The following is a 12394-nucleotide window of genomic DNA, read 5'->3' as shown; positions in this document are numbered from 1 at the left end:
TGGAGGGAATTGCGCTTACAAATTATATTGACAGAACTTACTGACTGACAAGACAGGGTGAATCCTGTATATCCTCCAATTTTGCTGCAGGGGATATAATTATTCATAAGTAAATTTTTGTTTTCAATCCACTCAATCATACATATAAGTTCCTAATAATTGTATAATGAAAGAGTTGAATAAACTGACATCTCAAGTATTTTATTCTAAGTTTATTTTGTTTCCTTAGTATTAAATAACAACATTATAGTAGTCTATCATGACATATTTTAAACAAGAGGTTTACATGTAAATTTTTTAAAAGCCCACAAAAACAGTGAAATAAAAGAGATCTAAAATCCATCTGACAATGGTGTAATAACAAACATAATTGAAACCATTGAATCAGCTTAGTTACTATGGAGTTAAATAAATTAAATAACATTGTATAATACAATTAATTAAATTAGCACAGCAACCATTAAGTTCCAGTGTATTTTTAAATATTGGACTTAATGGTTTTCTGAATGACCAAGTGTTGGTTGCTACTTATACACTATTCCACTGATACGAACATAAATTTAAAGGCACTAACCTTAAATTTCTCATTAAGTTTTAAGTAGCAGTCATCATAAAAATCAGACGAGGTGTTCCGTGCATCTAAAAAATCTCACATACTTCATTTGTATTTACAATTCAGAAACAGTTACAGATACTTAACCACACTAAGTTTGCCATTTTGTTGTTGCACTTAGTTTATTTTTCTGCACTATGAATCACCTCTACCATAGGCAATGTCTAAATATTATGTGGACTGGTACTGAAGGAATGAATGTAGACTAACTGTGGATACATAGCTGAACTAAACATAATACCGAAGATGTGACGATCGTAACTGAATATAATCTACATTATTGATTACTTGGTGTGCATCATATATCTAAAGGTATTTCATAAAATTACAGAGGTTGTTGTGCTAAGTTTACCACACCACATACAGAATGGGATATTCCAATGAAACAGAACATTAACATCAGACAACCAACAAAATAGCTTCCAATTATACCCAGTCGAATTAAAGCCAAATAACATTTGAAATCAACCCGTCCAATTGCAGCCAAGATTTTTGTGACGAAAATTTTTTATATCATTAAATATACTAAAAACAGGCAAAGTCTAATAAAACAGGAAGCAGATATTTGACAGCAACCAAAATTGCTTACAATGTTTGCTCCATCTATATAAAGCCACAACATGAAATTGAAATAAAAAAATTGCAACAAAATTTGGACAAAAGGACAAGGTGATTCCAATATACCACTCACTAGCTGAATTGGGTATTATTATTGCTTTCAATCTATCAATATACATCAAGACATTTTCTCTTTTAATAGGTGGTTCAACTTAACTGCAGATACTGTAGAACTTAACAGGAGATTTTTTTATTAAGGCAAATCTATATAACACATAAAAATAATGAACCCATATATTAAACCATCCTGCTGAGATATCTTATTAAAATATTATCATTCTAAACAATCATATAGAATATTCTCAAAAAGTTTTCTGTATGTGTATTTTAACACAATGTTTCTGATGATAGCACATACAGTGGTAATATTTGAGTAAGGGTAGAAATAAGATTTTTTCCCAACTGTTCAAGCAGGCAAGTTTTGCCAAAACTGAACTACCCCTAATGGAGTTAACTTTCTTCTATGGTAAACTGAACCACAAAAGGCTATTTAACATTGAACTGCACGTTTTGAAATCCACATACTGTTGGTCAGCTGGAGAGTGCTTATTACATCCCCTGTAAGAGGAGACAATTTACTGTCAAAGTAGTTTGAATGTTTAGTTCAATCACAATTAAAAAATATAAGTACCCAATAAAAAAATAAATTTACATTGACAAATAAGATATAAATCCACATATTTGATATTCCCACTGAATTAAATTTCTTCAAACCATCATTGATAAGTTCTGTTATGCCATGCAGTGAAGTGTTTCCAAGGTGAAGGTGGTTTGAAAATAACAGAATAATGATTTATTTCTTCAATAAATGAGCACGAAATAATACATTTGTGTTCAAGATAAACTTGAAACTATTATTCAATAACCCAAAAGACTACATGTATATAACCACATTACAATGAACACAGAGAATCAGAATAAAAATGCAATAAAATAACTATTATGTACAACAATATAACAAAAGATAAAGTTCTATCAATATTTACATCGAAGGCTTATAAAACATTCATGATCACAAAGGTAACTACCATTTCACAACAACAAGTTCAGTAGGCAATATGACTTCTCCATTTACTGGGCCAAGGTTTGTATTAAAGTATAGTTCAAGTTTCCCAATAGACTTACATGTACAAGGCATAAATTGTAAAGTGTACAAATATATTTTGTATTTTCTGAACATTTATATTAACAATTTGTATGGTTAATAGGAAGAAACCATCAAGTATAAAAATGAAGTCAGATAATTATTAAAGTGTTTTCTCACTGATTCTATAAACTAAAGCATAAATGTATGAAAATCGTCACTATCATTTTCGCTTCTGTTTTAATTTCTATGGAAGTTTTAAAAATATGTAATCTTTTGGAGGAAAAAATATTAAAATCCTAATGTAAAGATATCTTTAAAAACAGGATTACAAACATATTTTGGAATATTTTATATAATTTTTTTTACTAGCAAACAATCTTGGTATGGTAAATGTCATATCAAGTAAATGATATTGCTTTCCTTTTCATTGAAAACATATAGTCAAAATATAAGGCCAAGATACTTGTATGCCCTAGCTCTGTGATCTCCGACCATAAAGGTATAAGCATATGGTCCAGACCATAAATGTACAGTCCAAATATTGGTAAGTCTTGTAAATATATTCATAATTGCCTTACTCTGCTGCCTACCTGTAATAAAGGTGGGTTTTCATGGTTCAGGTGTATAGCATACATGATACACCCTCTGATATTGTGATGATATAGATATTCTATCAATAACATGCACACATAAAGATCTCTGTTTCTTCAATATTGGCAAACCCTATCATTTTTTTCTTCTGAAAAAATTGCTTAATATCTTCAGCAGCATAACAAGAATAGATACAAACAATGTAGTTAACTTTAAAATTGAGATTTCATTAGGATTAAAGAAGGTGGTCTAAGGTTCCACTTTTTCAACAAATAAAAGAACTTGAAATCTCAAATAAACCCAACTTAAGATTGTTAAGAAGTCACAATTGTTAGTAAAAAAATCTGATATCTATTCTCATATCAATAATATTTAATGGTGAAAACAGAAAGAAGCAAACATTATATAGACATTAATTGGCTGATTATGGTTTAACATCCTATGGCAGATATGTCAGGACTAGAACAATTTACCAATAAAACAGACCCTGCTTTATACTAAACTGAGCTGACCTTTTATTGACACTATCTAAACAAGCCCTGCATTCTAATTGATCTATTTATGTAATTGGACAATCTTTAGTTTACTAAAAGAAGATATAATTTTTTTGTACATTGTTTCACCCATTCTTAATCAAAATTGTCACTGGATTGTAAAGATTCCTAAAATATTTTGTTTTGAAATTGATTTATAAACTCTTAAGATATTATTTTTTAAAGCATTCTGTCTAAAATTTGCAGAATGGGAGTCATCACCTATATGATTCAAAGCTTTATTATTTTTGTAATCTTTAGTTCACTAGCTGCTAAATATACTTAAACAAAATAACTGATGACAATGAGGGCACTAAAAGGAACTTTACGGAAGTCACTAAAAATGTTTTGAATCCCTAATTCTAAACTACTGCACAACTTGTAGATGTTACATGCATAAACTTAGTGTCAATACACAGAGGATTGAATAAAGGCAGTTAAAGTGTTATATTTATATAGAGATCAGAGTGAAAAAAAGAATATAAATTACATATCATTACTCTATCAATGTTTTGAACCGAATGTAAAATGACAAATGGATATATGCACTTCTGTTAATAAAAATGGTATTCTCTGCCAAAAAGGACATTTACAAAATGTGTATGGAGAGTTTCACTGGAATCTGTCAAATAAATTGTCTAGTAGATTGCCTACACAGTAAACTATCTTCTTAATGGTGCACATGATGTGATACATAATATGATATTTTATGACATTGTCAATGCAGTATAATACTGACACCAACATAATGTATAGAGACAGTAGAATCCACCACTATGAACCCGTTCCAGATATGTCAGGAATTATCCCATGATTTTGTAATTGTTGTCTTAAAATTTGATTCTCATTTTTCAGTTCTTCACACTGCTGTCGTAAAAGATCGTGATCAACAGATAATCTTTCAGATTCTTTCAAACTCTCTGTCATTCTGGCATTTGATGTCCTTAATTCAGTTATATAGTCACAAGCTTTAGATAAAATTCCTCCTTTGCTCTGAAAATTGATGAAAGTCATAGATAAGCTTGTACACAACTGAATATTAAATAATAAGCATTTATACACACTGACTTGTTTCCACAAATGTCTAGCAATTAATTATTATTTTTTTTAATTATCTTTAGACTTTTAAGTACAGGTTACCAGGGGAATCATGTAGAAAGCAATAAACTCATACTTTCAGTCAAATTTCTTGGTGTAAATGTATCCAAAACTATTGAGTCTAATTTAAGTACATTCCTAACTAGAGGCACACATCTTATTGGCATTTCTATTATATATGTGGCCTTTTGAAGTTTTTTTTATGTTGTTAGGAAAAATGACAAAAAAATCAACTGATTGCTTATTTTTTTCTTAACTTCCATGATTATTAGTGACAGTTAGTGATGTTTTTTTTTACATGTAAGAAATTTGCTAAGATGTATATAAAAGAATTCTTCAAAAACAAAATGATATAAATGTGGTTTGAATGTCATATTTCATAACTAACTTTGATAATGAGATAATTTTAATACATGTAAGTGTGCAACAACAATGTGCTCTTTCAGAAGGTGTGATTGAATAAGTGTACAAAACCCATGCGTGTTAAATTATAACCACCTGAAGTGCAACTGGTCATATTATTATCACATTTACATTTCAAGTCAACAAATATTCATAGTTTAAAAACATGAGTTTTATTTCTAAAAACCATGACTCTAGACTTGAAATCGAAAACACATCCTGCTTTGAAAGTGTACTGGATTCCGGAAGCGTGCAAGGCATATCAAATCAAATTAGAAAAAGAAGTACTCCAAAAATTTAGATTGTCTATTAACATTCAAGGAACATTTTGTACAAGTGTGAAAGTGACACAAAAAACTACCATAGTTACCCTAACAATATTCCTTATTAGGACTATTCTTTTCTTATATTATAAATATTTTTTCACAAATTAGTCCCCAGTCACACAAGCACAAATAAAACAATGCTAGAATTCACACTACATTTTAGTAGTATGGTACTGAAGGACATAAAATGCTTTGAAGGAAGCAACTTGATAAGACTGCACAGGTCGAACACTGAATAATACGGACAAGTATGAATGTAAATTGATACAGTTTTGAACTTGGACTGTGACTGCAGTTTGATACAACAACAGATATTGGCAAGAATTAAAGTGGTCAAAAACTTTTGTAATAATTCAAAATTTATAAAATAGCAATTTATGCTAGATAGAAATTATTTTTATTTCTGACCCCCTTTTCACAATGTTAAGCTATGGAATGATAGATGTATAGTGACCGCATTTTCAAAAACAACAGAAAATGTGCATCCAGACAGAATCTTTTTAAATGAAAGTTTGTATTTCCCAATGGAAAACTATTAATATAACACTTCAGGAAACAGTTTATTTTTGTGAATACTGTGAACAAACAGTGAGGGATAGTGCTACATATCTATAGAAGTTGTCTGCCTACTTTATTGGTTACCTGTCCTTGTTTGGTATGATCAGAAGAACAGTCTGGCACTACTTTAGATAACTGTACTATCCAGTTATTTATCTTATCACGTCTCCTTCTCTCCACTGAAAGGGCACAATTACAAGGATTTAAGACAGAACATCGGGGAAACACAATGTAATTTAACTGTTGACAGTAACTTACTGATCATGCTTTAACACTGTGAATAAAGTTATCCATTTTAAGAAGTATTATTTGAAAATAACAACAGACATTGCATGATGGTCATACAAACATGTATGAATGAAGATGATTACAAACTTTTAATGCTTCCTAATTGGATTAAAAGAGTAATATTTTTTATGCAATGTATCATGATTTGTTAGTTGAACGAAAAATTATTATACATGTATTGAACATGTTAAAGTTGCAGACAAAAACAATGTAGATCTTGGGAATCACACATGACAAGTGACATTAAAAATTTCTAATCTATTATACCTTCATTATGTGTGGCTCTCCTTCGATCGTCTCTCCCTGTCCGGGCACCTTCTACCTTAGGTGTGTTAAAATTAGTTCTAGGTGCTATATTTCTCTGTCCCTGGAGGACTTCTTGTGGTGACATCATTACATAGAACTGTCCTGCTAAAAAATTTTTTCTTGCATATGAATATGAGTTTTGTTTGGTTTTTTAATTTTATCAAAAGATAATCAGAATATTAACTACGATTATAATGAATCCTGTCAATGATGTCTATATTTCTAATCAGTATTACAACAAGAAATCTGTGAGTGACTGCTCACTAGTGATACCACTGCTTTCAATCATGATAAAAGGAAAATTCATATTTATTTGGCAAAACAAGAAGAAGTGGTCATTTGAGTACGAAAATGCATCCCACGATACTAGCTTAATACAATAAATTGACAACCCATGATTATTAGTGGCCAAAAAATATGGCGAAAACTTTGTCTTATAGCACAATAAAAAGAAAGGAAGTTGTCACATGAGAAGGAAACACATTCCATGACTCAGAATACCCATTTGAAGATTTGTATAAAATATTAACAGCCTGTGATCTACAAAAGCTGAGAATTTTGTCACAAAAAAAAAAAAAAAAAAGTTACAAAGGTTAAACAAAATACATGTACCTCCCTATCTTATGGAATGGCAGTATGACAAGAAATCTGTGAGCATTGGCTCACTAGTAATACCCATGCTTTTCAATCATGATAAAAGAAAATAAATCATGTCCTCAGTAAGCAGGAAATTTTTGTCAAATTTTCAAAAAATGAATCCCACCATATGGTATACCTGCAGGAAGGATATTTTGAAATTTTAAGGTGCCATGATGAGTAGTTAGTGAGAAAAGTGTGACAGAAAAAATTTGTTAAGGGCAGAAGCATGGACAAGGGTAAAACAGTATGCGAGGGTATAAAAATACATTAAACTTATCATGTCTATGAAATACATGAATACCAAATAGGAAATTATTAATTAAACAAGACATGTTTGAATATGTGTCCCTGTCATATGCTTGTGAGCAACATAAGCAAAAACACAATGTGAAGTTTAAAAACTAGTGAGAATTAAAAATTTCATGAAGTGCAGGTATGTAACAATGAGAGCATAAAATGGTGAAGTTCAATAGCGGTATGCAAAATTTCATAGTACAAAAATGTGAGACATCTTAAATATCAACATCAGAAAAAATAAACCTGCGAAAATGTAAGTCTTAGTCCTGTCAAACAGAGATATGGGGTCCCAACATAATCAAATAATGACACATTGACCAAACATTTATCAGTAAAACTTTTATATTCTGGGATACTGTGAAAGTGCTTTAATGTGGATTCTTAAATTCGAGGTTTTCAGTATACACATCAAGGGAAATCTCATTTCTGTGGGAACAAAATTTCATGGTTTAGCAAACCCACGAAAATTGGTACCCCTAGAACAATTGTACTTCCACAGTAATAATGAGGACATACATGAGATTTTTTTTAATGTATAATTATACCATACCTTGTCCTAATGTCCCATCTTGGCCCCAGTTGCCTAAAAAATAATAAATAAAAAGTAGATGTTTGTATAGTTAAAATGTTCATGTACATTGTAAATCAACTGTAATATGAAATCAAAGATAACAATCTAAAAGGAAAACAACAATTTAATTCATCTTAAAGAATTCTTCAATTATCTCAAAAGTTATCATCTAACCATTCTTATATCCATATCTTTATTGGCATCAAAATACATCTGTAACTAATTGGTAGTAACCCAATGGAGCAGTAAATTATCTACATTATAAATACTCTTGCATCAATTATTTCAAAATCTAGGTTAGTGACTAATATGTGAGAGTTCATTTTTTTCTGTCAACCCAGTGGACTAGTGGGCTTAAATAGTTTGACCAAGTAGCATACCTGCTGTAGTAACCTGTCCTATACCTCCTGCCTGGGCTACCTCAGGCTGTGATGCTTCAGCCCCAGCAGCACTCACTGCAGGAAAATAGGTAAATTTTGTGTCCTGTTGTTGTTCTTGTGGTGGACTACTTCCATTACTAAATGGACTTTGTATGAAAGCCTGTTAATAGTGAAGTTTTACAGATATACAGAAAGTAAAAAGAAAATGTTTAACTCATCAAGTTATGTGCACAGAAGAAGGAAAAACTCTGATATCATTCAATGAATTACTTCCCCTACTGTTTCTGTAAAAAAAAATTCAAACACGCTGAATAATTGACAACTCTTAAAGAGAATATGTATGATATTCCTAAGAAAACTTTAACCATACCAAACTGTTGTATCTCTTTTATGATTGGTCCATTTCTATTAAGACTGATTATTATGTTTTGTATAGTGCACATATGGAATGCTATCTATTCTAGGAGCACAAACATACAAAATACCATTTATGTTTTGATAGTGATCAAGTCCTTGCACAAGCTCTTGTGTAAGAAGATATATGGAAGATTGGCCGCCAGTGGCAATTCCATTAGAAAAATCTCCCTATTATCTCTCTAATCCACATACGAGCCTGTGGTCCTTACCAAATTTGACTAGTAAGCATAGTTTAAGTACAGTAATTAAATATATAATATGGCATATCAAGTTGGCAGAAATGTTGAGGGATATTTATAATACATAAAACAGTAGTGTCAATACAATACTAGACAGGAATTTAGCACTTGCCACCTTCGCAAGTGTTCAATGTAATTTTCAGTTGCCTTTGGCAAGCAGAGGTCTCACACACTGCCTATCAAGAGTGACAAGTCATTGGAATCACTGTGTTACAGTTAATTAAAAATTATATGGATATCTAAAAAAGATAACCGTCCCTTATTTTTTTCAAATTACTTCGATTCTTATAACAAGTCACTGGAAGCACTGTGTTACAGTTAAGTAAAAATTATAAGAATATCTAAAAAGGATAACTGTCCCTTTTATTTAAAAATTACTTTGGTCCTTATAGCAAATCAAATTCCTTCTTACAGAGTTCCCTGACTGGTACAGCAGACTGTTATCTTTACCTGTGTTCCTGGTGGGAAACCAGTACTTGCTACAACTTGAGCTGTGGTTTCATTTCCATCCCCTGCTACCTGAACAACTCTGTATGTTACTTGACCTGAATGACAAAACAAGAATCATCAATCTATCAATTGTCAGATTAAAGACTTGCTATAAAATTTAATGTAAACTCAAAATATAAAATTAATGGTAAAACAGCTTTCTTCAATCAACTTCTAAAATCTTTCTTAACTCTTTCAGTTCATACACTACTGAATATGAGTTCTTTGAAAACCAATGCGGACATAAATTAAATATACTAAAGGAAAAGAGGTCTCCACAAAAGTAAAGGCGGAAAATCTGTTATTTAGGTACCCTATAAAAGATATCTTGAAGCCCATATCTTATACATGTACATTGTACATTGTGTATAAATGCATCATGGGGCATAATAAATCACTGATGTCCATACAAAAATATAGTCCTCCACTTTGATTGCTGAAAATTTGTGAATCAATGGCAGGGAGAAGTATTATTTTGACTTACCTTGTCCTGTGTCAGCTCTCAGTTGATACTGTATGTTTGGATCTAAAGCTAATGTTGTACCACCAACTGTTTGTACATTTGCTATTGTTGCATGTTCTTCTTGCTCCCCTATTAGAGACAGACGACACATGATGGTAAAATGTTAAATAGATACATACAGTTCATGAATTGACAATAATACCTGCAATGTGACTATTTACTTGACATAACAATTTCTATTAAATGAAATTTTGAGTCCAGCTGTCCACTTTTTCAGATGGAAAATTCCTTCTAAACCAATCAAATTCATAGTATTTTTTTTCACTGAACTTTACAGGATGTTAGGGCATCTCATATGTACATGAAATTGTGCATGAAGAAAGATAAGTTTATGTTTGTATTACTTATACATGTTTATGTATTAACAATATACAATGTACTTCGTTCATGTACATTGTTGTTAAAATTTCTTTTTTTAAACAAGTGTAGTGCTTCTTAGTTTGTCAATAACAATTTCTGTAAATTGGGAATATCAAGTTTGATCTAGACTGGAAAATTTATATGGAAGTATATACCATGTTCTTGTACAAATATACATTTGAAGAATAATCTGTGGCCTTGGGCTGACATTTTCATCCCAGGATTTTTTTTCATTTCTTTAACATATACATCATACCTATTTCTTGTTATATTTGTAATGAGTATGAAATTTCCTTCCACAATTTGTGACAAAACATACATATATGTACTGTAAATAAAACGTACCTGGATCATGAGTTAGTGTTACATCATCTGAATTGTTGGAGTCATTGTTCTTCTGTTCACTGTAATAATATGAAGAATTATGAATCTAACAAAAATAGGCTGAAATTTGAATAAAAATTAACAAATGAAAATAGAACTTTAGTATGATGAAAATCATTAAATGACATTTTTGGCAACCTACCAAAAAAAACAAAGTTATTTTAATCTGTATGGTTTCCTTGGAATAAAATATGTACATAAAGTTAAGGATTTTATTACATACATGTACAAATGTAAATTATGTACATGTAACTCAATGCTAATCAACATGAACTGATATTATAAGTATGCATTTACTTCATTATGTAGCATTACGAGTTGTTGGTTCCAAAGTGTGGGTATTTCATTTCAAACAGCTTTTGATGATGATAAAAAAAAGTATTACAAAGTGCAAGAAGGTGGGAAAGATATTTGATGAAATATGCTTTACAGTCCTTTAAATATTTGACATCCTATTCCTGCTTAAGTTTTTTTTTCATTGACTGTCATTAAAATATCAACTTCATGTTTCCCACTTGACCCCCAAAAATGTACAAAAAAACAGCATTGATCGAAGTTTCCATCTTAATAACATACATACATTCTGTATCTACTTGGGTGACAGACTAAAACAGGGGATAGGAACAATTCGTTTTATATCTTGTTTGAGGTAAAATATTCATTTTACTTATAAATACATAATCTATGCAAATAATTAAATATTACTTCCTGCAATAGTCCTTGGAATCTTAAGATTAAGGGACTTATCATATGGCTCTGAACAGCAAAATGTCCAACAGAGAAAATGTTTCAAAGACTGTAAAGAACCATGAGATGTATAAATATCAGGACCTAGTATAGACAATGACAAGAAGTAAAAGTTTTTGATCTAGACATTGACAAGAAGTAAATGTTTTCAAGTAAATTCTATATGAAAAATAAAAATTTTTGTCTATATGTCATCTACATGTGTATTACAAAAAAATCCCCCTGTCAAAGATAAACAAGAGAAGTGAACACAAACAAGGAGAAGTTTTTTCTCTAGATTTGTCACTTTCCAGTATTTATTTGTGTAACTGGTAATGTTGTTGGTTGACAAACCTTTCATTGTTTGTTGTATATCAGACAAGGATGTGAATTGCTTGTGTCACATAAAAGCATATAATAAGACAGGGGAATTTCTTGTCATATAACTTAAATGAGGGTCTAACATGTGCACGTTTTTAGAGCTTTGACAGTTTCACATGCGTTACAGATAAAATATTTTCACATCTGTGTAGCATTTACAAATCATTGTCACAACAAAATTTTGAGTAGGATACTTTCACACTGTTCAGAACTTCGAGACAGACCTTGCTTCTAGTGCCTGATCTAGCATATCCATGTGACTTTTTATGTTAGTTTGAATTTGCCAGGAATAAAGCAAAAGTTGATCACGGGGCCAAACAACAGGTCATGTGAGATGAAAATTGAACATGTGACAAAGATGGCTGTTCCTGCTGAAATGTTTGCGGACTAATTTGAACCAGGTGCTTCAGTGTCAAAACATTTTTTCATCATATTTTGTGTTAAAATTAACATGAACTAATCTGTTTTTATAAAGTAAAACATATCTATTCATTTTAATATTCTTGCCAGATAAATTAAACAAAGACAAAGCATTCACACAAGAGAATTATTTTGCTTGTACACATTT

General features: G+C 30.8%; 1 protein-coding gene across 4 annotated transcripts; it reads right to left on the bottom strand.

Moving 5' to 3' along the window:
- Window positions 1-2001: 2001 nt before the first annotated feature.
- On the bottom strand, window positions 2002-12220 carry LOC148616280 (upstream stimulatory factor-like). 4 transcript variants are annotated; one of them, XM_088583175.1, is made up of 9 exons: window positions 12051-12220; window positions 10681-10739; window positions 9937-10044; window positions 9414-9508; window positions 8308-8467; window positions 7907-7939; window positions 6382-6522; window positions 5911-6005; window positions 2002-4435 (listed from the first exon to the last, which is right to left on the bottom strand). In XM_088583175.1, the coding sequence occupies exons 1-9, from the start codon at window positions 12080-12082 to the stop codon at window positions 4217-4219; spliced, it is 942 nt and encodes a 313-aa protein (XP_088439301.1). In that variant the 5' UTR covers window positions 12083-12220; the 3' UTR covers window positions 2002-4216. The 4 variants fall into 4 exon arrangements, with proteins under 4 accessions (XP_088439301.1, XP_088439298.1, XP_088439300.1 ...); XM_088583172.1 differs by having other exon boundaries at window positions 5899-6005; window positions 6382-6525; window positions 12051-12219; XM_088583174.1 differs by having other exon boundaries at window positions 6382-6525; window positions 12051-12219.
- Between the last annotated feature and the right edge of the window lie 174 nt (window positions 12221-12394).

Source organism: Perna viridis, chromosome 5 (genome assembly GCF_037379345.1).
Source record: "Perna viridis isolate PV_CMFRI_1.1 ecotype Kerala chromosome 5, ASM3737934v1, whole genome shotgun sequence".
NCBI lineage: Eukaryota > Metazoa > Mollusca > Bivalvia > Mytilida > Mytilidae > Perna > Perna viridis.
The sequence above is the reverse complement of the archived record's forward strand: the minus strand, read 5'-3'. Positions and strand labels throughout refer to the sequence as shown.